This window comes from Podarcis melisellensis (assembly GCF_964234715.1).
Source record: "Podarcis melisellensis genome assembly, chromosome: 12".
In the NCBI taxonomy this organism is placed as follows: domain Eukaryota; kingdom Metazoa; phylum Chordata; class Lepidosauria; order Squamata; family Lacertidae; genus Podarcis; species Podarcis melisellensis.
Window position 1 is genome coordinate 19,664,873 of NC_138544.1, and position 25,515 is coordinate 19,690,387.

General features: G+C 45.6%; 1 protein-coding gene across 6 annotated transcripts in view; it reads right to left on the reverse strand.

Moving 5' to 3' along the window:
* Positions 1-25,515, reverse strand: part of RARB (retinoic acid receptor beta) — a 353,150-nt gene that overhangs the window by 208,088 nt on the left and 119,547 nt on the right. For all 6 annotated transcript variants that reach the window (XM_081883362.1, XM_081883363.1, XM_081883360.1 and 3 more), the window contains 2 exons: positions 17,487-17,573; positions 11,973-12,460 (listed from right to left, as the gene is read on the reverse strand). In XM_081883362.1, coding sequence (XP_081739488.1) covers positions 11,973-12,150 — 178 coding nt within the window. In that variant the 5' untranslated portion in view covers positions 12,151-12,460; positions 17,487-17,573. The remainder of the gene's footprint in view (positions 1-11,972; positions 12,461-17,486; positions 17,574-25,515) is intronic.

Genomic DNA, 25,515 nt, shown 5'->3' on the forward strand with positions numbered 1-25,515 from the left:
TGTGGAGTCCCAGGTGGTCACCATGGCAAAGGGTACCTACAACCAACCTCAGCAGGTAAGTCCACTGTGCCCTTTCCTAGACAACAAAAGCTTGGCCACTGTGACTCATGAGTGGCTCATCTTACTTTCCTGCAATTTATACTGCCTTAGCAGAATTCAGCTTCAGCTTATTGGCCCTCATCCACTATGCCCAGTTGGGCTGCGATAGAGTTGCAGTCTTTGACTGGCTAAAGCAAGCATAGGCAAACTTGGCCCTCCAGAAGTTTTGGGACTACAACTCCCATCATCCCTGACCACTGGTCCTGTTCGTTAGGGATGATGGGAGTTGTAGTCTCAAAACATCTGGAGGGCCGGGTTTGCCTATGCCTGGGCTAAAGAGTGCTGCTGGTGGTGGAAGTAAGTATGCAGCGTTTGCAAAACCATTTTCCTCACAGGAGTAATTTGCAGAAACACTCTCATGGCTAAAAATCACAACGTGGTAAGTGACCCTGAATAAATCATTTGTCCTTCACTAGACTGATCTGAACTACAAAGTATGCACAACTCTTATTTATATCAGTTGCACGTACTAAAAAAATATTTGAAAGGAGCCCCCTTAAGGGCAAAATCAGCTTTCATTTGTGTCTGTAGGCACCATAGTCACTGAAACACCCAGTGACAATCACTTACACAATATATCCATCCCAATAGTAGGATGGAAATCAGGGAGATATTTAAGGAATTCCCACAACGTCCATTCATATAATAGGAGAAAATAATGGTCTTATTAACTCTGGCATCAAAAGTAGTGTGTGTTTTCTTTTTCCATTAGTTTTTGGCACTCAGTTGCTGGCATTAGACTTCAGTACAAGAAGCCATAGGATTCATAACACTTATCAAACCATTTGCATTATATTCACTTTCAAATCCCAGTGATGTTAATTTTGTTGACAAGCAGTACATGTAGGAATAGGTGGTGGGATTTTTTTAATGTTAGACTAAGGGTCTAGCTTTTGGCTGCTTTTGCCTGCCTTGCTTGCATAACCCTAAGGTCTAATGTTATTTAATTTTAAGTAAATGGTAGAAGATTACACACACACACACACACACACACACACACACACACACACACAGAGTAATAATACAACTTTCCTATAGGGAGGAATGAAGCGTGTGTTTGCTTCAGGGAGTTTACAGTGACAGGATTTATCACAAGTTTTTTGAACCAGATAATTATGTTTGATAGCACATCTGGCAGCATCATAAAAACTTGAAATCCTAAGCTATTACACAGGAATTACTTTTGTAAATCATTTATGAATATTACCGATGTAAGCCTATTCTGCGTGTAGAAACAGTGACTCAAGGACAAAGAGGATGACAACGATTTCCCTTTGTCTTCAGGGCTCAACTGACTGTGTAACTGGCTCATCCTTTAAAGTCTGAGGTGCTTAATAAGCAGTTGAAAATAAGTGGATGCAACTCAAGACTAGTTTTCGTTATGCCCCAAAATATGCAACAAGGACACATAATTGATAGACAAAGCAGGTGGCAGGCATCCCCTTTCCCGGTGGCATATCTTAAGTAAAACTTCGCTTTAAAGTGCCGCATTGAATTCTTACTGTAAAGCACACCTGAACATACAACAGGAAAACATATCATTAAAATTAATTATGACCGAAAGCCTTTACCCAAAGGGATCTAGGTAATCTAATATTCACTTTCACTCCCAAAAAGGGAGCTTTGTGTTCAAACTATTAAGAAATATTGCCTACACTTCAGTGGAGAGATTTGTAATTGCTCAGATGTTTGCATGGGTCTGTCACACACACAGGGAGCCAATGAATGTACTACAAAGTGTGTGTGAATCACCTCTTTCTATTAAAATGAATGAGAAAGTCATTCTAAAATGAGGGCCACCAAGCATCCATGAAAGTCTGACTCAAAACAGATCACTGGACTGGGGTTTTGAAGTGTGGAAAGGTACAGAGACTATTTTTTAGCTACAACAGACGGCTGCCTATTGGTGGGTTCATTAATGGTCTGCTGACTATGGGTGGTTTCATTCATACCTACAAGATGAAAACTGAGATGCAGTGATGGGCAAGTATCCATCATTGCAAAGGATATGTTTTTTGAATATAGAATTTTAAAACAGAAGGTAAAATTTTAATACCTTACATGAAATAAACATCACCAAATCTAGATATGATAAGGAAAGCATTAATAACTTCAAAACACATCATAAATCACCATTTAAACAAAAATTAACACTCAACGAATCCCCATATCATAAATATGGATCTGTCCAATATGGGGCAAAGAGGAAAAAGAAAAACCTAGCTTTATTCAGCCATTGTTCACAATTTCATGAGACAGTACCGATCCAACAATCTCTGACCTTCCTCAATAGTCTTAATAATAACCAATCTAAAAGGAAGCTCCCATTGTGAAGAGAAATGTACCATCCCTAGAGAGTCAGTGGACCAGACAAAGTGAGTGAGGGATGAGTGGGATGGAATATCACCAGGACCTCAGCTGTATATATTGAACCTACCTGAAACTCAGTCCAAAGGGTGTTCAGTTGGTAAGGAGAGGAAGTCAACATTTGTTCAATGATGGTGGGCAAGGTGAAGATTTTAGGTGCCATATTCAAACAAATACCTCCTCCAAAATCATTGGGTATCATATGCAGGCTTATTTTTATTTTCTAAATGCTGTGTTTGCATAAACTCTGCTTGTTTCTCAATTTTTCACATCTATTCTGTCAGGGTTTCTGGGAGAGAGGAGGAGATGACAGAGGAGACGGAGAGCGAGTGGGAGGAGGGGCAGAAGGATGAGGAAGAAGATGACGGAATTCTGAGGGAATCCACGAGTCTGAGCAGCGAGTCAGAGGATTCTCAAAAGGGGGTTACCTTAATCAAGCAAAGGGGAGGAGAAGGGAGAAGCGGAGAGGAGCCCAGTGGAAGACAGAGGAAGCAAGAGACGTCTCAGCCGGAACGGAGTAAAGGGGGTGGAGTCGTCAGCCTCTCGGAGGGAGCAGGATTAGGAGAGAACAGAGAGAGGGGGTTGGAGCAGGGTGTTCAGCCGGAAAGGGTGGAGAGCAGAGCAGGGGGTGGTGTAGCGGTCGAAAGAAAGGTCAGCAGCAACGTACGCGCGCCAAGTTCAAACGTAGAGGCGCGCGGAAGTGGAGAGAGCTCAGGGGAGGAGCCCGGCCCTAAAGCCAGAAAGAGGGGGGAAGAGGCGGCAGAGGATTCAGCCTCAGGCGAGTCACGGAGAGAGGGAACCCAGGGGGGCAGGAAGACCCTGCGGAAAAGAAAGGAGAGGAAGAGGTGGTCTAGAGCCAGGCTATTAAGTTGGTGCGGAAGAGGGGAGGAGTCAGAGGGGACTTCAGCGGTCTAACGTGGCAGACGTACGGCCACAATGCTGAACTGTATGAGAAGCAGAAATCTTCAATAAACTTTTCCTGTAAATAAGCTGCAACGGAGTGAGGTCTCTTGTGAGCTGGGACCAGTCCTGGGTGGCCGTGACAGTAAGTCCCCTCTCTGAAAGCAAAAAATTTTTTTTTGCGAAGCTCACGAACGGGAGCAGCCATGAGCGCTGAGGAGCAGCTGGTTGCATTGCGGAATCAGGTTACCGCTCTCACATCGGCAGTCATTGCTTCGCAGAAGAAGAATGACGACTTGGAGAAGACGTGCCAGGATTTGCAGGCAAGGTGGGAGCGCGCGGACAAGGCGGGGGCCCCAGGATCCAGAGCGGAGGGCATTGCGCTTGGACGAAGGGGGGGTGCCCTAGTTCCGCATTTTAATGGCAACTTGCAAGACTATCCCAATTTCAGAGCGGACGTTGTATATGCACTGCACTTACTCCGTCACGATTTTAAAGATGAGGAGGAGAGAGTGGGGTTCATTGTTTCGCACCTGCATGGGGAGGCCAGGGCTTGGCTACGCAATTTGTGGCGCGAAGATGGACCGGCCCGTCGCGATTCAACTGCGTTCATCAAAGCGATGGATTCTTGTTTTCAATCCTCTGTGGATGTGGACATTGCGCGCCGTCAAATGCACGGGCTGAGGCAGGGGAAAGCGACTGTGCGCCAATACCACTCTAAATTTTTTGCATTGCTCACCGCCTTAGATTGGCCAAAGGACAGTAAACCGGTCAGAGATCTTTTTTGGGAGGGCTTGAGCCCCCCCATCAAGGATGAGATCGCTAGGGGGGACAGACCCCAGACCCTAGAAGACGTGGTGCAACGGGCTTTAGCTCTTGGAATTCGACATGAGGCGCGTCCGTGGCACGAGGAGGACGGGCCCCAAGCGCGTGCGCAAGCAAGGACTCTCCCTTTAGTGCACAGGGACTTCAGCCGTGCGCACCCCTCGCCAATGGGGAAGGACAGAGAGGAGCCAATGGAAATTGGTGGTGCTAGGGCTCAGAAGCCATCCCAGAGCCCTGTCCCTGGTGCAGCCAAAGCGAAGCCTCCTAGAGGAACCAGGAAGTGTTACATCTGTGACAGTGCGCACCACATGGCGAAAGAGTGCCCCCAGAGGCTCCAGAAGCACACTGCAGCGCTGGCAACTGTAACAGCAGAGGTGCAACCAGGGGAGCAGCTTCAGGGAAACGACAGTGCCTGGCTGGAAGCAGAGCTACTGGGGCTCAGCCAGGCGGATCTGTAGACAAGCCCCCAGCATCACTGCAGAGCGTGGACCCTTTGCCTCCCAAACCGGCAGTTCTGCTCACAGCAACACTCCAGTTGCCTGATGGGAGACTCCTCGAGGTTCCAATAACGATCGATTCGGGAAGCAACGCCGACTTCATGGGACTGCAGTTCGTTAAGCAGCACAACATGGCGCTCCTGCCTGCAACGACGCCTCTGAACGTGGTCACGGTGGACGGCAGGAAGTTGCTGGGGGGGCAAGTGGTGCAGCAAACCCCTCCCATGATGATGCAGATTGGCAACCATCGAGAGCTTATTAGTTTCAATGTCACCCACTTATCGGACACACCCATCGTGTTAGGCATGAGTTGGCTGGAGAGGCACAGTCCCGCGGTTGCGTGGTACCAGAGGCAGATCAACTTTTGTTCATCGTATTGTGCTCAGCATTGCTTTCAGACCGATCAGGGAGGAGAAGCTGAGCAGCCATTGCATCTGGGTATGGTGCAAACAGTGCCTCACAAGTACCAGGAATTCTTGGAGGTTTTCTGTGAGAAGGAAGCTGACAAGTTGCCGCCTCATAGACCTTACGACTGCGCGATTGATTTAGTGCCAGGGGCGCAATTGCCTGCTGCCAAGCTGTACTCCATGTCGGAGGACGAAATGCAAGAGCTTCGGGAGTTCATAGACCATAACCTCAAGCGAGGTTTCATCCAGGAATCTAAAGCAGCGGGAGGCAGCCCTGTTTTCTTTGTGAAGAAGAAGGACACGCCCCAAAAAAGGCTTATAGTGGATTACAGGTTCATCAACAGCTTGACTAAGCCCAAAGCTTTCCCCATGCCCAAGATTGACGACCTTTTAGCGACCGTCAGGAGGGGCAAGATTTTCACCAAGCTGGACCTACGTGGAGCTTACAATCTCATCCGCATCCGGAAAGGGGATGAGTGGAAGACCGCCATGTTCACCCCTCTGGGCACATACGAATACAGAGTCATGCCTTTCGGCCTCCAAAATGGCAGCCACGTTTTTCAAGCATTTATGCACCACGTGCTAGCAGGTCTCCTCTACAAGAAGTGTGTCTGCTTTCTCGACGATATCCTGATTTTCTCGGAATCGCCGGAGGATCACGATAAGGACGTGAGGGAGGTCCTGCAGAGGCTGAAGGAACACAGGCTGTACGCCAAGTTGGAAAAGTGCCAGTTTGATGTCAGAGAGGTTGATTTCCTTGGCTACAAGTTGTCCGACGAGGGACTGGCCATGGACAGGGCTAAGGTTCAAGCGCTGTTGGACTGGAAAAGCCCTCGAAATCGGAAAGAGGTCCAGAGGTTCATCGGCTTTGCCAATTTTTACCGCAAGTTTATTAAAGGTTTTGCGAACGCGACGGCGGCGATCACTGACACCCTCAGTTCCAAGAAGAAGAAGTTCGTCTGGACCGAACAAGCGGAGCGGTCCTTCCGGACGCTTAAAGGTCTTTTCGCCTCCGAAGAGCAGCTGCTCCACGTGAATCCCGGCAGACCCATGCGGGTAGAGACCGATGCGTCAGACAGAGCGGTTGGGGCCGTTCTTTTGCAAGAGGATTCACAAGGCAACTGGAGACCGGGTGCGTTCTACTCCCGGAAGCTCAGCAAGACGGAGCGCAATTATACCATATGGGACAGGGAGTTGTTGGCCATTCATGCAGCTTTCAAAGCGTGGCGACACTTCTTAATAGGAGCCAAGCACACGGTGCAAGTCCGCACGGATCACAAGAACTTAGAGTATTGGCGGACGGCTAAGTTACAGACCCAGCGACACATGCGCTGGGCGGAGTTCTTTGCGGATTTCGACTTCAAAATAGAATACATCCCAGGAGACTCCAATGTTATTGCAGACGCGCTGTCCCGAAAGCCGCAATACTTGGAGGAAGCAGCTCCAATCGCAGCAAAGCACATTTTCGCACCGCAGGCGTGGACGTGCGCTACCATCGCAGTCGACCTGGACGCGGTGCGACGCGCGTTGCAAAGGGATCAGTTTGCACAGTCCAAGATGGAGGAGCTACGCGGAGGGTCGCGAGACAACGATGAGTTCCAATTGCAAGATGGACTTTTGACTCGTAAGGGTGCCCTTTACGTGCCCACCGACGATCTTCGAGCCAAGGTTCTGCAACAATTGCATGACGCCCCTAGTGCAGGCCATTTCGGCAAAGAGAAGACGATGGAGTTGGTGGCTAGAGACTTTTGGTGGCCCCAGATGAGAGGAGAGGTGGCGGACTACGTCGCCAGGTGTGATATCTGCCAGAGGTCCAAACCAGTGCACCAGAAGCAGGCGGGATTGCTAGAACCGCTGGAGACACCGCAGCAACCGTGGGAGAGGGTAGCGTTGGACTTTGTTACGGACCTGCCCAGCTCCAGAGGTAAGACGGCGGTGTTAGTGGTGGTGGACTTGTTCACCAAGATGGCGCATTTCATCCCTTGTGCCAAGGTGGCGACGGCAGAACAGACCGCAAAGCTCTTCATCGATCACGTCTTCAGAGTGCATGGACTTCCGCAGTCCGTCTTGTCCGACAGGGGGCGCCAGTTTGTTTCCACTTTCTGGCGAAAGCTTCTGGGCATCTTGCACGTCAAAATCAACCTGACATCGGCGAGACATCCACAAACCAACGGTCAAGCGGAGAGGGTCAACGCGATCATGCAGCAGTACCTGCGGTGCTACGCCAACCAGCGACCTGCGGCGTGGGTGGACTATCTGCCGATGGCTGAATTCGCCTACAACAACACGAAACACGCATCCACCGGGGTGACGCCTTTCTTCGCGAACAATGGCCGTCATCCCAGAACCTTCCCGAGATTTGCGGCACCAGGAGGGGGGGGGCCTCAAGATGCCGACCAGTTTGCAGCGGAGTTGCAAGAGGTGCACGAGGAGCTGCGGAGACATTTGGAGCTGGCAAAGCAGGCGTATAAGGTGCAGGCCGATAAGCACAGGAGGGCGGGAGAGGACATCCAGGTTGGGGACTGGGTGTGGTTAGCAGCCCACGCGATGCCGGCCAGGTCATTGGCCAAGAAGAAGTTAGGACACAGGCAGCTAGGGCCATATCTAGTTGAGGCTAAGATCAATCCGGTGGCTTTTCGTCTAGCCCTTCCGGAAGGTTCCAGGGTGCACCCGGTCTTTCATAGGTCGGTGCTCACTCCCTACAAAACCCCACACAGGTTTCAAGAGTCAGGAGCACCCCCAGAGCCACGTAGGAGGGCGCCTGAGAGGGGGGAATCGCCAAGACCAGGACCTCTTAACGAGGTCACAGAGATACTGGACTCGAGATGGGGGGAGGAGGGAGTTGAATACTTTCTCGCCAGGGAGGGCACACCAGCCGCTGCTAATAGTTGGGTGCCAGGCTACGAGTTAGACGAACCCCTTTTGAAAGAAGAGTTCCATGCACTTTTCCCACATAGACCCATGCCAGCTGAGTACTTTGATGACTGGCTTTTCACACCCACATTGTCAGATAGCACGTTCAGGGGTTTCTCTTCCCCCGAGGAAAGAACACCAGAATCAAGCCCGCCCAGGGGATCGTGCTCGGGGGTGGACACGGAAACCCCTTATTGGTGGGAGGAGCAGCCAGAGGAGGAATGGCGTAAGAGGTGGCTGATAGGTCCTTGGCGGGCAGCACCGGAGGAAGTAGCGATGGAAGCAGAGACTGAGAAGCATTTGGGGGAAGAACCCGACTTCGAATACGCGTACACAGAACTGCCAGCAGAGAACATTGACGTAGACGACCTGTATCCTGAGCCTACCCCCGAAGAGCCGCAGTTTCCACAACCGGTCCCCGGCGAGCGGGAGGGGGGAAGGGGGGGCTTCGAGGGGGGGATGGATGTCAGGGTTTCTGGGAGAGAGGAGGAGATGACAGAGGAGACGGAGAGCGAGTGGGAGGAGGGGCAGAAGGATGAGGAAGAAGATGACGGAATTCTGAGGGAATCCACGAGTCTGAGCAGCGAGTCAGAGGATTCTCAAAAGGGGGTTACCTTAATCAAGCAAAGGGGAGGAGAAGGGAGAAGCGGAGAGGAGCCCAGTGGAAGACAGAGGAAGCAAGAGACGTCTCAGCCGGAACGGAGTAAAGGGGGTGGAGTCGTCAGCCTCTCGGAGGGAGCAGGATTAGGAGAGAACAGAGAGAGGGGGTTGGAGCAGGGTGTTCAGCCGGAAAGGGTGGAGAGCAGAGCAGGGGGTGGTGTAGCGGTCGAAAGAAAGGTCAGCAGCAACGTACGCGCGCCAAGTTCAAACGTAGAGGCGCGCGGAAGTGGAGAGAGCTCAGGGGAGGAGCCCGGCCCTAAAGCCAGAAAGAGGGGGGAAGAGGCGGCAGAGGATTCAGCCTCAGGCGAGTCACGGAGAGAGGGAACCCAGGGGGGCAGGAAGACCCTGCGGAAAAGAAAGGAGAGGAAGAGGTGGTCTAGAGCCAGGCTATTAAGTTGGTGCGGAAGAGGGGAGGAGTCAGAGGGGACTTCAGCGGTCTAACGTGGCAGACGTACGGCCACAATGCTGAACTGTATGAGAAGCAGAAATCTTCAATAAACTTTTCCTGTAAATAAGCTGCAACGGAGTGAGGTCTCTTGTGAGCTGGGACCAGTCCTGGGTGGCCGTGACATATTCTAACAGACCCAGATATAAGATATGACTAGAGTATGATTTTTTTTTAAGCAGCAGCACCGTTTTCATAGACTGAGCCAATATGACCCATGTCCTACTGATCACAAGAGGCCTAATTTTTCAAGTCCTCTCCTCCATTATTTTCCCCTTTGCTTGCATCTTACTCAGAAAACTACCATTTCAATGTTTTAAACAAAACATGGATTTACATGATTCTAAGAATGTGACAATTAGGATGAGAGCAACCAGGGCCCTGAGTACTTATTTTCAAACCTGCTTTGGTAAGAAAGAGATTTATTCCAAAAGAAGAACAGTGTCCCATCATGCATACTATTGAATAAATCAGGAGGTTGATAGATACCAGCCTTTGCTTGGTTAGTGCTCTTCTTGGCCAACTAATCATTCTGGAATACTAATGTTCAACCTGACCACTGTGTTTCTTTTATTACTTTAACATTAATTGATAGCTCACCTTTATGAAAAGGTAATATTTTTCCTCCTATCGACCTTTATAACATTTTGACCAACCTCATAATTATTAAGTATTTTTCTAATGTTAACGTGAGATAAAAACAGAAGTTAAGTCATAAAGGTTGAGGTTAAGAAGTCAAACCCATTAGTATAATCGGTGGAACTAAATCTCCACCACAGATCTGTTTCTGTAGGCCACTTATGCTTCTAAAATTAATCTACTCAAAAGCGCTTGGAGGTGACTTGTGATAAGGCTTCTATTATTTGTCCGAATGATCAATGGGCTGAGATATCAGCAGGCTGCCCCTTCTATAGCCAGACATTGCATCAGAAAAAGAGGAAGCTTCACTCTGAACTTATACAGCAGGCATATAAATTTATAGAAATTAATTAAGAGAACAAACTAGTAACATGAACGTACTCCCACAATCGACTGTATATCTCAGGCATAGGCAAACTCGGCCCTCCAGATGTTTTGGGACTACAACTCCCATCATCCCTAGCTAACAAGACCAGTGGTCAGGGATGGTGGGAGTTGTAGTCCCAACATCTGGAGGGCCGAGTTTGCCTACGCCTGGTGTATCTGCTTGTGTAGAAATCATGGTCTAAGATAACCATGGAGAAATCATGGTGGGACCATGTCAGCCTTCTTAAGACCAAAGCCCACTGATAACCTTTTGCTAAAGATAATACATCATGGGGCAAGGAATAACAAGGTCACAAGTAATGCAGACAACCATACAACCCATTCAAACTCACTGATGCTAATCCTCTGATCTGGTTATTTAGGAACACAGCAGGCTGCCTTATCATCCCGCTCAGTATTGTAAACACCAACTGGCAGTAGCTTTCCAGGATTTCAGACTCAGCCCTACCTGAAGATGCCAGGGAACCCGGGACCTTCTGAATGCAAAGCAGGTGCTCTCTGACAGAGCCACACTGCCTTTCTTTTTCTTCCTGGCACTTGCCAAGGCAATGAAGGAGGGGAAGGGGAGAACCTGTTCCCCTAAATCATTTCTACCAGCAAAACTGCTTCAGGATTAACAAAAGGATATAGGCTCAGATCCTAGTGCCTTGGAGTCACTTTTACTAATAAACAAAGATGTGGCTTTTCAGGCAGAGCTGCTCAAAGCCTAAACAAAGGACTGCTGCATATCGTTATGCGGTAGGTAATTTGGTGCCATCCCACTGTTGTTGAACTACACCTCACATTAGGCCCAGCTAGCATGGCTGATGTTCAGGAATGGTGGGAGTTAACAGTTCAGCAACATTTGTAGGGCACAACACTGGTGCCCTTGTAAGAGCTTCTTCTTTAAGCCCACCCCCTCCAAAACTAGCTAGTAGGGAACCTCCTTTCAAGCAATATAAAATGTCATGATACTGTGCTGTCTCGGTCTACTGGATTATATATATTTACTGGAAACGGGGCATCATTCTTTTGAAAAGCAGCATTAATTAACTTTTACAGAATTAATGCTACTAGGACTACTGGACTGGATGCTTTGTGCCCAATGTGGTTGGGAATGTTAGACTAGGACCAGGAGATCCCAGTTTGAATCTCCATTCATCCATGAACTTCATTCAGTGTATTTAGACCAGTCAGTATCCTTCAGTTTACTTTGCCTCACAGGTTTGTTGTGAGGTTCATATTATTTATTTATTTTTAAATAGTTGTAGCCCGTCTTTCCTCATGGTTTCCAGGTGGCTTACAGAAATAGTAAAAACAAAAAGGAAAAAACAGCACAAATAAAAACAGCAATATATTAAAGGAACAAGAAAAACAACAACAACCAAAGCTGGCAATAACAATTTCAAAGCAGCTGCAGAGGCACCGAACGTCATAAAAATGCAACGTAAAAAATTCAGAAGGGCATCATATGATTATGATTGGCGAGCAATTAAAAAAAAAACACAGCTTCAAAGTGGTTTTGGAAATAAGAAGGACTTCAAGCTATCATGGAAGGCCAACAAGCAGAAAAGTAATAAATATATCAGAATAAATCTGCAGGCTAAGCAAGGGTTATCTGAATAAGCAGACATCTTCACACCTACAGAACAACATACCCTATTGTTTTGCTTTTTGATGGATTCCTAGGCCAAAGCATCTACTGCACGAGTTTTGAGAAATGAAACATAAAATTTCAAACAGATACACATGGCTGCTTTCTGTAAATTGTTTTTTTTAAAAAAATAAGATTAACAACAAGCCAACTTGCATGACCTTCAATGCAGAAAGCATGAAAGAAGAATCAGAACTTACTTGCTGGTGATGGGGTGCTGCAGCCGCTGGTTGGCGGGTTGCCTTGAATGCCATGCAGAGTCGAAAGGGAGAGTCCACCAATGACAGGAGGGAAAAGTAATGGGTACGGCGGAGCTGGGTAATGAGTCATATGTCCATTGACTGTTGGTACAGGACACGTACGGCTGCTGGTAGACATGGTGATGCCTCAAAACAGTGGAATGCTCAGGACCATTACTCCGCAGAAGAAAGGAAGGAGGGTATCAAGTCCGGCGATGCAGCATGAGAAAGTAACTCATCAGATGATTCTCGTTTTTTCCTCACTGCTCCATTCTTCCAGTCATCTTCCTGGTACATTCCTGCTGTGATGGCAAATCTCTCTCGAGCTTCTTTTTTGGGGGGAAAAAATGTATGTGATCACATATAGGAGACTGTTCAGTTCCTGTATCACACCCTTTTTCTTCTTCCTGGAGTGGAAGTTTCACTCTACAGGTGGTTGCTGAAGTATCCTGCAGCAAGAGGAAGGAGGAAACAACCAGAAATAAATAGGAAAGCCTAGCAACTTTGCAAATTAATCTCTTGATTAATCCGTTTCCATGAGCTGCTGAATTAGGCCAGGATCCAGCAGACCCTTGAGTGAAAGGGAAGGAGAAAAAACATTCTCCACACAGGTGATTTCATAATTCTATGAACTGAGATGTGTAAAATGTTACTCAAGTCGCTCAGCGTTTCATGAGCGCTGAGCACATCCAGTTCTCCTTAGGCTGTTGGAGTCCCCTCTAGAATTCTCCCCTCAAAAGTATTGAGATTTCTACCAAAAAGACGCCACACTAAAACACCACTATGTCATATTTTCCTCTTGGCATGATGGGACCAATGTAAACCTAAAAGAAAAAATCTGCACAAATAAAAGACAGATCCTACCCCACAGAGGTCACACATACACTGGCCTCAGCCCAGTACACCTGAAGGAGGGTCTCCACGCCCATCGTTCTGCCCGGACACAGAGGTCCAGCTCCGAGGGCCTCCTGGAGGTTCCCTCGCTGCAAGAAGCCAAGTTACAGGGAACCAGGCAGAGAGCCTTCTTGGCAGTGGCACCCTCCCTGTGGAACGCCCTCCCCTCAGATGTCAAGAAAATAAACAACTTCCTGACTTTTAGAAGACACCTGAAGGCAGCCCTGTTTAGGGAAGCTTTTGTTTGGTGTTTTATTGGATTTTTAATATTCTGTTGGGAGCCAACCAGAGTGGCTGGGGAAACCCAGCCAGATGGGCGGGGTAGAAATAATAACGTTGTTGTTGTCGTTGTTAGTTGTATCATCAACAACCACTATTACCACTGATACTTCATTCTGTTTCCGCTCCCTGTTTTTTTGTTCTTATACCCACAACAGTCAGGTAGCATTCCATGGCCTCTGAGCATGGTCATTCCTCCTTGGTCTGCTTCTGAGTCAATAAATAAATTATAAAAACCCTGTAGGGTTTGCTTGACTAATGATAGACCAAAACTATCTTGCAAATCTTGGGGTTCCCCTGAGTCTGCTGATGCCTCCCCACTGGTGCCATTTTGACTACATAAGCAATGACACTCATCTCTGAACATCAGCACAAAGAGCATACGATAACATAAGGCACTGATCACACCCCACTTGGGATATTATTTCAAACATGAAAGCTATGAACCAATTCTTAGAGTCATTTGACAGCCAATCCCTCTTCCCAGGGATTTCTGATAATTGTAGCTTTATGAGGGGAGCAGGGGTTTCCTAACAACTCTCAGCACCTTTAACGAACTATAACTCCCAATATTAGGGGAAGCCATGCTAGTTAAAAGAGTTATGATATCACTTTAAATGTATGTTGCAGATGAGGTCTAGCTGAAATATTCACAGGGATAGACGTTTCAGTGAAACAAAAACAGCAGCAAATCAGCTCTGCAACAATAAAACCAAATGAGAAATTAGGTGATGATGGCCAAACATCCAAATGTAAAAATTCTGTATTTTGTTTCGCTTTTCCTTTTCATCAAACTGAAGTGCGATGAATGTACTGTGTGTGTTTTTAATCTATGGTGCTTAAAAAGAGGGGCCTGCTAGGATCGAAACCTAATTTTTTCTCCTAAGATTGTCAATTTGTCCCCTCTCTAAAGCATCAGCAAGGACCACCCTGGAAATGAGAAATAGATTAGATAGCAACAGGAACTCAAATGAGCAGTAATAACAAATTAATGTGAATCTGCCTCCCTGCCTGCCAAGTTACATAGATGCAGAGTGTTCCTCAGTCGGGAAAAGTACCAAAGGTTATTAGCCGCATTAAGTCCAGTAATGCTGTCTGTGGAGCTCTTCACATTTATAGATACAGCTGAAGTATACAATTATCTTCTACAGATTCTAGAGCCCAGTAATCATGTAATGATGCAGGCGTATCTTTAGGATTAATGGAGGCCCAACAGATGCTCAAGGAAGCTCACTAGCCCTATTCAGTTGTTACTTGCTCATACAATTAATGCTAATGGGAGGGGAAGAGAGAGCGAGAGGCCTTGCCTCAGTGTTGGGTCTTCACTAGCCTTGCCTCCCCATTGTCCACACACTGGGGAAGAATGTGTGGTGAGATCCCAGGGACTTCAGCAGACTTGCAAGCCGGACTTCCAAACAGCAAGCAATGTGACAGCAAAGATAGGCAGGTTAACCAAGTTGATCAGCCAGGTAAGCAGGCACAGTTCTAGGAAGACAAGCAGGCCAGGTGCCAAAAGGAATCGGAAGGAAACGCAAACCAAAGATTAGGTGCAGGATTAAATCAGCAGCACCCGCTACCTGAAGAACTTGAAATTCAGGTATGAAACTGTTTGATATTACCTAGGATGCATATTAAATAGTTTCATACCCAATGAAAATAGGGATGCCCTATTCCACAAGAATAAGAATAAATTTATTATTTATACCTTGCCTAATTGACTGGGTTGCCCCAGCCACTCTGGGCAGATTCCAACATATATGAAAACGTTGTTTTGTTTTGTTTTGTTTTGTTTTGTTTAATTTAACTTCCCCATGCAGGGCTGCCTTCAGATGTCTTCTAAAGGTTGTATAGTTACTTATCTCCTTCACTCGGTGGGGGTGGTATCACATAACCATACCCTCCAACATTTCTCCAATGAAAATAGAGACGTCCTAAGGAAAAGCTTTTGAATTATGGTGCTGGAGGAGACTCTTGAGAGTCCCGTGGACTGCAAGAAGATCAAACCGATCCATTCTGAAGGAAATCATCCCTGAGTGCTCACTGGAAGGACAGATCCTGAAGCTGAGGCTCCAGTACTTTGGCCACCTCATGAGAAGAGAAGACTCCCTGGAAAAGACCCTGATGTTGGGAAAGATGGAGGGCACAAGGAGAAGGGGAAGACAGAGGACGAGATGGTTGAACGGTGTTCTCGACGCTACCAGTATGAGTTTGACCAAGCTGCGGGAGGCAGTGGAAGACAGGAGTGCCTGGCATGGTCTGGTCCACGGGGCCATGAAGAGTCGGACACATCTAAACAACTAAACAACAACAAGGAAAAGCAGGACATTCTGGGATCAAATCAGAAACCAGAACAGCTTCTGTAAATCCAGGATTGTCCCTGGACGATAGGGACAATTGGAGGGTCTGCAGTCCTAGCAGCTGGTCAGTGAAAACACGTGGAATTGAGCCTGTTCACTAAAACAAGGCCGGAGAGGTCCAGCTAAACAACAGAATTCTAAAAAGATGCTTGTTGTCTACCTTTGAGGAGCAGATGGGAAAACTATTGATGGATCTTCCTGGCAACTAGAGTAGTAGGAGACTTAACATTTTAAAATGTTGATTGGTAGCCTCATTAAATCAATGAGACTGAGATGACAACCTACACACATTCAAAACAAATGAAGAGAGTGGGGGAAATCTACATATAAAGCAATTTCACTTGATAATAGAAATGAAATGATCCTTGCTAACTTGGCATAGGAGAAGGCCATGCTCTAACCATAATTTCACCACACCTTCGTACCAAAAAAGTGAAGCAGGTATGTGGTGGAAAGATAGAATACCAAACAAAGTCATTTCTACATTCAGTGCAGCTGCCAGAGTAAGAAATGTGGCTTGTGGCATTTAATCAATGAAATTTACATCAATGTCGCCTATTCTGAATGATCAAGAAATCCTGAAATAAATAAAAAATGCTGCTTGTGAAACAATCATATTTCCAACTGCATTTCTGTTAGCCACAAACATGCAGAGCTAAGCACAAATTATCAAAATGTGCATAGCCAGTGGCTTTTTCAGCTACTTCAGAGGGAGGAGAAATGTCCCTGGGTTATGATCTATGCAGGCAGCACCTCCTGCACATCTGAATTTTAAAAATATTGTCTCTTTTTCCTTTTCTCCACATTCAGTACAAAGCACCAAGGTAGCATGTTTTAAACTTGTGCTATCAAAGCACAAATAAGAGATCAAAAGAGATGATCTCAAATTCTTACCTGTGTTAAGATATAATTCAAAAAAGGCTTCTCAAATTTACAACTAATTGGAGGACCCCTCTTGAAAGCAAGCGCTAACATGGCATGATTAACAGCAGTCTGCCCCAGCAGTTGCTGAAGTTCAGCAGTCAGCATGCGAATGCTTCCAACTTCTGTGCTATGTGGAATGAGGGAAATGGAAATCAGACTATGAGTAGACTTTTGTACTTACCCTTTGTTAGTATTGGATACACAATCAAGTCTTAAAGTGGAAGAAAACCACACTAAAGAGAATGTTTCTGGACCCCCTCCCCTTACAGTCTCGAAAATGGAAAGTGCAAGAAGGCTTAGATTCAGGACCTAGCATGGATGGGCAGATGCCAGGTCCCAGGAAGGCCAATGCGAATGACACCAGACACCAACATTCCCTTTTGTTTCTTTTTAACGTTTTACTAGGGCAATGGCTGCAGCTGCCCACCATTTTCATCACCCCAGAATGCCTCTGGATTCTGCTACGTCAAAGCCCAGATTCATTCTGGGGAAAAGAAGGTGGCAGTCAGCTACCACCCAAGTAAAAATATAAAAGAAAGGACTCCTGCTTATTGCATCTCGTAAGCTTACTGGAATAGGGGACTGTGTGGTCCCAGGGGTCACCATTCTTAGGGTCACCTCAAACCTGGTGCTGACTTTGGGAGCAAGCAGTTTCTACCAAATATACAAGCTCTTCTCCGTAACTCTTTCCACACTAATCACAAATGCTGGAGTGCAACATTCGCAGAATGACTTGTAGCTCTGTTTTCTAGGTGCAGAATGAAGAGGCCTACCTCTTCAATTCAGAATTAAGACATCATTTTATTCTGTGATAAGTAAGGAAGTGAGAATGAAAGAGGCAACTGTGACTATACATAAGATTACTTACCAGGGTTCTGGCATAGAGGAGAGGGTTGTTCGTTTCTGTATGTCTTGTTCCATTAAGTTTCAATTTTGTGACTTTATACAGTATGCATATCATTGAAAAACCAATTATATCTTTTTAAAAAGTAATTAAGTAGCAAATGTCTTCCCCTCTCACCTGGTGACACAAGTATCTCCGGAGTCTGAGTGGTTCAAATTTCAAAAGAGGCTTGCTCCACCCAACAAGTCAATCCTTCAGCCTGCTCTACAAGGTAAAAAAAAAAGGTAAACCAGATCAGTTTTAAGAAGACTTGCATCTCTGAAGACATGAATCGTTGTGTTTGGGCTGGAACAGTAAAGTATCCAGAATGCCATAATGATGCAGAAACCTTGGGACAAAGACCTGACTGGCCCCAAGTTATGGGAAAGACTGAACAGCTCCTCTCTCTATACGCCTCCACACCATCTCCCTCAACCAGACATCCATCCTACCCATTGGACCTTCACGTTAGTGAAATTGGTTTAAGCTTATTGGCCCTCATCCAACCTATTATAACCAGATCCAAGCACCGAGTCAGCACTTTTACAACCTTGCTAGACTCTGATGACTAATAGATCCTGGGTTACTTATTAACATCTGCTGCTTTTTGGTCCAGTTTGGCATGATGCTCTATTTGTTCTTCTCAAGGGTTGTTTCGGACTAGACTTACTTCAGCACTGTCAAAAGACAAAGTCGCAAGTGACATCTCATTTAGGTCAAGAGGCGATGATTACTCTTTGGGGACATAAAAAGTGGATTGCGTAACTGAATAAACTTCCTACAGTTGTAAGCACACTTCCGCCAAAGAACATTATATTGAATTAAATGGGGCTTTTTACAAGGATTGTAATAGCGGCGTAAGAACAATTGCTCAAGATCATAAATTACTCATGGAAGCTGTGAGGTCTATTTCTCTGGAGGTTTAAAATGACAGGCATGGCTAAGTGTCTGCCATAAAGTTAAGTATACAGCCCACTTCTCTGGAGCAAGGGGAACGGCCTAATGTTCCCTTCCATCAGTATTGCTATGATCCTGGGGAGATACAGATTCCAATTTGGGGGAATTGTAGGTGGATGTGGGCTAAATTTAAATGATACCGTGCCTACACAGATACCTCTGAAAATAAAGACGAGCAGCATAGATGGCAGCAAATGACTATAAATTAAATTAATAAACTCCTTGAGCAGCAGCAAATGAGCTGTTCTTTTCCACACCACTGCACCAAAGATGGTTCTGAATGTAATGTTATTTTCCAGGAGATTTTATGCATAATTTATAAAAAAAAGTGTAGTAACGGAGAAACAACAACGAAATAAAAACCCAAAAGCAAAAGGGGGGACGCCGCCACTAGTGACTTGTATATATTTTTCGCCAACAAGAAAGCAGCAAAATATTAGTACTCTTCTTCAGTATTTCCATAAAACTAGGGAAACATAGACAAAGGGCATACAATACACTATTTCACCTGGTAAATATTTCTACTGTGTTCTGAAGCTGGTGATCTCTTCCCTCATTCCCATTCTCTCCGATGCAGTGTCTCACTGCAAGAGGCTGATTCAATGGAAAGTAAGTACAGACAGTGAAAGGAAAAGAGGGTATGGAGTCTGTGAGGGAAATGAGACTTGAATACAGCTTGGGCTTCTGCAGAAGGTTGGTCCTGTGTCAACTGGCGCAAGTCAGTTACTGCAGAAGACATTGCATTCCTAGTTGGTATCCTGTGGGTTAACTGGACTATTGCCCTTGCTACCTGGTACTCAAAAATAGTCTCTACATTTCAGATCTTTGCACTCAAAGACACAGAAGGCTATAAATAGGAGAATGGTAATGAACCACCCCTTGCAGGACTGTTCTCACACGAGTAAGAAGCCCTAACTAGAAAGACAATATTTAAAAATTCCTTCCACCTTAGAAACCAACTAAGTTTGTTACTGGTATGAGCTTTTGTGTGCATGCACACCTCTTCAGATACCATGAAAGAAAGATAATGTAGAGCAGGGATGGGGAACCTCTGACCCATAGACCAACCTGGGGCCACCAGAGGGCCATTTTCCCCAAACTAGCCCATCAGCTGACGGCGCTGGAGATGTCAGCTGATGGACAAGAGGGCAGTGTTTAATCTTGGATTGGCTGTGTGATCCTGTTCCCAGTAGGGAATAAGACCACATAGCCAAGGCAGCAGGATTTAATCCATTCATCATCTCCATCCCTGTGCAAAAGTGCTATTTGAAGCAGCTCACATGCAAGAGAATCACTTCAAAGAGGCTTTTTGAAATGCTTTAAGGCGCCTCCAGTGCTGCTTGCTCAGATGGGAGAGCGGGGGCAAGTCTTCCCCCTCCTCCTTTAAGTCCCTTTTAAGTTTTAAAAGAGAAGCGTAGGGAGACTCAGAAAAGGCTTTGCAAGTCTCCTCCCACATCCCTTTTAAGTCTTCAAAATTGAAGACTCAAAGGGAATGGGGGGAGACTCGCAATGCCTTGACAGTCCATCCACCCTCCACCTTTAAGTCCCCAAACTTGAAGACTTAAAAGGGAAACGCAGGAAGACTTGGGAAAGGTTTTGCAAGTCTCCTCCTGCTTCCATTTTAAGCTTCAGAGAACAGAGTGCAAGGGATTTTGACAAATGGGTGCCCCTGCTCTCCTGTCAAATTTGGTCCACAAGACAGATCCTGAAGGTAAAAAAGCTTCCCCATTCTGGGTGTAGAGCTTATCACTTTTTCTCCAGTGGCCACAATTTATCCCCAACAACCATGGTTATGATAGTTCACAATCAACTTTATTGAAACAGATGTGCCTTTTGTGGATAAACAATAAACCAAACAATATTTATGTTGCATTTAATGTTCCATGTGATGAAGAAATTATGTTATTAGTTTCTCCACAAATCATATTTGATTCTGTGAGATTGCATACTGTTTTTATTGTTCAAAATGAAGTAACTGGATCAGCTAATTATGGTGAGAAAGGGTAAAAAAAGGAACGGGGGTTGGATATTGTCCTTCAGAGTGTTATGTTTCCTTTATTAGCATAGCTCAATGAAACTAAACAGAAAGAGCAATCTAATAACAAACATTCTTTGAGGGCTGTTAAGGGAGCAGAAGGACATCCAGTTATTGTTCAGCCCATCCCATTGGTCCATATATGGCTCAAAAGGTACAATAGAAGGAAACAGGAAACTGAATGGTCCATCTGCATTATCTTATTAGCGGCTAATGGATATCTGAGAGGAACACACATCTAATTCTGAAAGGTCTGTACCAATCTCCTAAGTAATAACTCTTAATTAGCAGATTCTGTTTATAGATGGAACTTAACATACCCTTTTGTCTCAAAAGAGATGCAGGCATCTGGAAGGAGATATGTGCTTCTTGAAGAAAAAATAAGAAGTGGGTATTTTTCTCATTCTCAAATAAAAGCTACTATAAATAACCAAAACAAAATCTCAGGCTAAAAGGAGAGATTGTGCATTTGAACTAAGACTATCAAATATGTACTAACCAGCCTGAAAGTAAGTACTTATACAAGGACTTTAACATTTTTTTAAAGAAGAAAACTGAATGGTTTCATTTTTTTTAAGATGTCAAAATCATTTGTAATAAGCCCTATTACAAATCAGAGCAGCAGCTGGCTTTAAATATGCTAAAAACCTCCCTTCTCTACCCTAATGCAACATGGGTGGACAACTCCCAAGAGACTGCGATCTACTCGCAGATTTAAAACCTGGAAGTGCAGGGGAAAAAAGTTGAGCTTTTTTTTAGAGGAGCCAAAGTTGTTGGGCTTCTTTGAGGGGAGCCAGTGATCTACTGGTGATCTACCACAGATGTCCAGTGATCTATCGGTAGATCACGATCTACCTGTTGGATGTGCCTGGATTATATAAATTAAAAGTGAGGCAGCACCATGAATTATTTTACAGAAGGCAAGTCTGCAGTTCACATAGACTCCAAATGGATAAATTACCAAAGCATACGAGCATGTGCTAAATATTTTAAGTACCTTTATATAATCAGGACTGATCCAATACATTCTGCTGCGTAAGGCGCGAGAGCAAATTCTGTCCCAATCTCAAGGCAGGACAGAAACTCTAATAACTGCTTCACAAAAATGTAAGAGTAGCAATAACAGTAACAACAATAATAGACAACCCTTTGCTTCCCATTCATGACAACCAAACCCAGCTGCACTAGGCAGCTGCCCCACTCTACCTAATGGTTGGGCCAGCAGTTCTGATTCTGGCAGTCTGACATGGTTACAGCAGTTTGGCATTTGTGAACCGTGAAGCATCTTTGCAAGTACTAAGAAATTTATTTTTTGTCAAAATTATTGACACATGCTAAGGTGGGTGAGTTTTTTAAAAATTTGCTTGCCTAAGATTAAAATCTTTCCAAAGTGCTTATGCTTCAAATTGATTGCATCACAGAAAACGGCATACTAAAAAATCAGCAAACCTAACATGAAAAATGACAGGCAAAATGACACTAATTTATCTGCGTTTGCTCCTTAGCCCTGAGATATGCTGTGCCAGAAAAATACATACTTAACCATGTGACATCCAGACACAAAACATGAGGCTATACTTAAGCTGCAAAAATGCAGTGATGAAGGCACACACAGATGCTGATCAAGGATTAAATGACTGCTAATCAAAATGGTTTTTATACATAGATTTAATTTGTATTTTAAAATAATTTGAAATGACAGAAGACTGAGATATAAAGATGTGCTAAATGTCATAAAGTGGTTCTCGAATTTAATCTATTCCAGGAATCTGTTGGACTCCCAAAACCGTTCGAAAACCAAGATGCAGCTTCCAATTGGCTGCAGGAGCTTCCTGCACTCAATCGGAAGTCACGGACATTTAGCTTCTGAAAAAGGTCTGCAAACCGGAACACTCACTTCCAGGTTTGTGGCATTCGGGAGCCGATTTGTTCGGGAGCCAAGCCGTTCTAGTACCAAGGTACCACTGTACATGATAAAGCTAAGACGTAATGTAATCAATAATGGTCTACCATAAACCATTCCACAAACAGCACGATGAGTCTGATGGTTTTATCCAATGAAGTTGTCCCATTTATGCAAGGGCTTCCACTTATGCAATAGAACTTTCCCTCTGTGTCTTCCCCAACACCCAAAACTGCTCTGGAGTTCCCCCAACTCCCCCAAACCAGATTTTGGGGAGATGGGGCACATCAAGATAGGGAAAGATAGGATAGGAGAAGTTCCCTAGCTCAAGCAAAACTACTTGCTGAAATGGGACGCAGGTGGCGCTGTGGTCTAAACCACTGATCCCCTTGGGCTTGCTGATCAGAATGTTGGTGGTTCGAATCCCCGTGACGGAGTGAGCTCCCGTTGCTGTGTCCCAGCTCCTGCCAACCTAGCAGTTCGAAAACACACCAGTGCAAGTAGATAAATAGGCACTGCTATAGCGGAAAGATAAACAGCATTTGCATGTGCACTGTTTTCTGTCACGGTGTACCATTGCGCCAGAAGTGGTTTGGTCATGCTGGCCACAAGATCCGTAAAGCTGTCTGTGGACAAACGCCGGTCCCTTGGCCTGAAAGCGAGATGAGCGCCACAACCCCATAGTCGCCTTTGACTGGACGTAATCGTCCAGGGGTCCTTTACCTTTACTGAATCTATATTTCAGCCATCTTTCAGACACCAACAGACAAGAATCAGAAATAGATCTAAAAATTAAAAATCAAAGTATTTATGTGCTTATTGAAGCCCTGGGGAGGTAGGAGCAGCCCTCGCTTGCCCCCAAGCAATGAAGTGTTCTGTTTTACTTTTCATAAACCCTCAAGAAGCATGCAAAGGACTCCGTTTCCTCGGAGGCCAGGTGGAGGAGCAGACAGAGCCTTCTTCAAAGATGGGAGAGGACCACCAGGTGTCTTTTCCTTCCCCTATGACTGTAAACTGAAGAAGGCACCACCAGCATACTGATGTTGTGAGCATCTTTTCCTGCCAGACTGAACCACAACCGCCATGAAGCCCAGCAGAAATTTGAAGCTTAATCCCCTTTATACCCTGCAGAAAAAGAAGCTGCCTGTCTCGCTACATCTTTGTCACATTACAAATTCTTGAGGGAAAAGGAGAGGAATTCGTTCTAAAGAGCAACCCTGTATCCTACCCCCCAAAGTAAGCTTTTTGTCATTGCACAGGCGGCAGAAGAGTGAAGCGTGCAAGCAAAACTGAAGGGGGGGGGGTCCTTGAAGCTCCCTAGCTCAAATTTGCTTTTGTATATGCATTGCTACTAAATTGTAATAAGTGTGCATTAAAGACAAAATGATTTTCCATTCAACAGTCTTTTGGTAAGTAACTACAACAAACAGGTGCACAAGCAGCTTTTTTCCATTTTGTGAGCAACGAACAGAGAGATGAGAAAGTTGAGAACTTGCACATCTCCCCATCACAATGCTGGCTTGTGGGTTTGGGGAATCTCCAGGGAAAGTGTCCCTAGTGGATCTCCCTCAGGCCACATGATGGCTACTGTGGCAGCTTTTCCTCTAACCTGCCTCTTTCCTTAGGCAACAGACAAGCAGAAGGAGCTTCAGTAGAGCTAGGCCGGGTGCTTACTCACTCCCCACTCCCCCTGGCCTTCTTTCAAAATGGGGCATATATGGCAAGTATTCAGGGGTGTGGGGACAGCATGGACCTTTGCAACTGACCGAGAAATGTGTCACAGTTGTGCCAAGCACTGTTCCTGCCAATTGGTGGTGGCATACCCTCCAAGTGTCCCGATTTCCCAGGGTCAGTCCAGTAATTACAAAAGCTGTCCTGGTTTCTGATTTTATCATGGGATGTCCCTATTTCCCTTGCCAGCTCAAGGAGGAGGATTAGCCGGTGCTTGTCCTGACTAGCAGCAATGATGGCTGTGGCTGCAAAGGGAGCATCCCATTGCCTTTCCATGGCCACTGCTGCTGGCCTCCTCCCTTGGGCAGCTCATTGCAGCTGCTGGAGAGAGGGCGAGGAGGAGGAGAGGATGCCACCGCCATGGCCCAGCTCCGTGTAATACACCAGCTCTGAAGGGCAGGCAGAGAACAGGGCTGCTTTGGGTGGGAAGAAAGGGGCAGCAGAATACAAGGGGTCTGTCTGTCTGACTGTCTTTCTGTTTAAGATAAAGCTTTGTGTGTCTGTTTGTATCTAATCTTGCCCCTTTCTAAAATTTATTTATTGGTGTGTTTTTCTTTTTGTAAATCTACCATAGCATAGCATAGCACAGCGCAGCATAGCATAGCATCAGGATTAAGGGGTTTTCTCAGGACAATGGAGGATATGTGTGCTGTGTCCCGTTGGTGAAGTGTTGGTGGCACTCGCCCATCTTCTAATAGGAAAAGCTCTGTGGAGGGGGGAAGGGGAAACAAAAAACGGGGCTGGGGAGGTCAGTTGGGGGGAGTGAGAATGTCCCTATTTTCATCCAAGGAATGTTGGACCAGCTTCCTACAAGGCTAGCATATAATTGTGCATGCTGGTAACTGTTGTGGATTTCTTTGCAAGGCTTACTACAGTTCACCTAACTCTCCTTCCTCATTCCAGCAGGCACCTCACCATGTCAACAGCTGGTGCCAGCCCTGCCCCTTTACCGCATTGCCACAGAAGGGGAGAGATGAATTGCTTTCCTATAGTAAGCAAAGCCTGCAAGAAAGTCATGTGAGTACTTCAAGCCCTAGCCATGTTTGCAGGATGCACCAGACTGGAGACTTCACCACATTTAATTGGATTAAAACAAAACAAAGCCATCCTGGACATTTTGCATCCTACTTAAAGGAAACAATAAACTTTCCCACATTAAGAACTTCATAAAAGACTTTTATGGGAAGTATTTCATCCTTTGCTTTGCAAGGGGAACTCTACTATGCAATCACTATCTACTAAGAAATGTCTGTGCATCTTACACTGCCCCTAGCTCTTTCTGTTTGCATTCCATATTTCTTGGATTAGTCATCCATGGCCCAGCATAGTCTGGAAAGAAAAGATAAATGTACAGGTCAAGCGATGGGTTAACAATTTTACTGTTTGCAGAGCCCCAAGAAGTCAGATACAGCAGAGCTAGATTGTGTTTACGTAACGGATAAGTGGTGGATTTCCTGTGCAGTCACTTCCAAAAAACACCCTGCGAGGGAATGCACTATAATTACCTCAGCAGAGACCAGGCTATCTCCTTCTAACATACA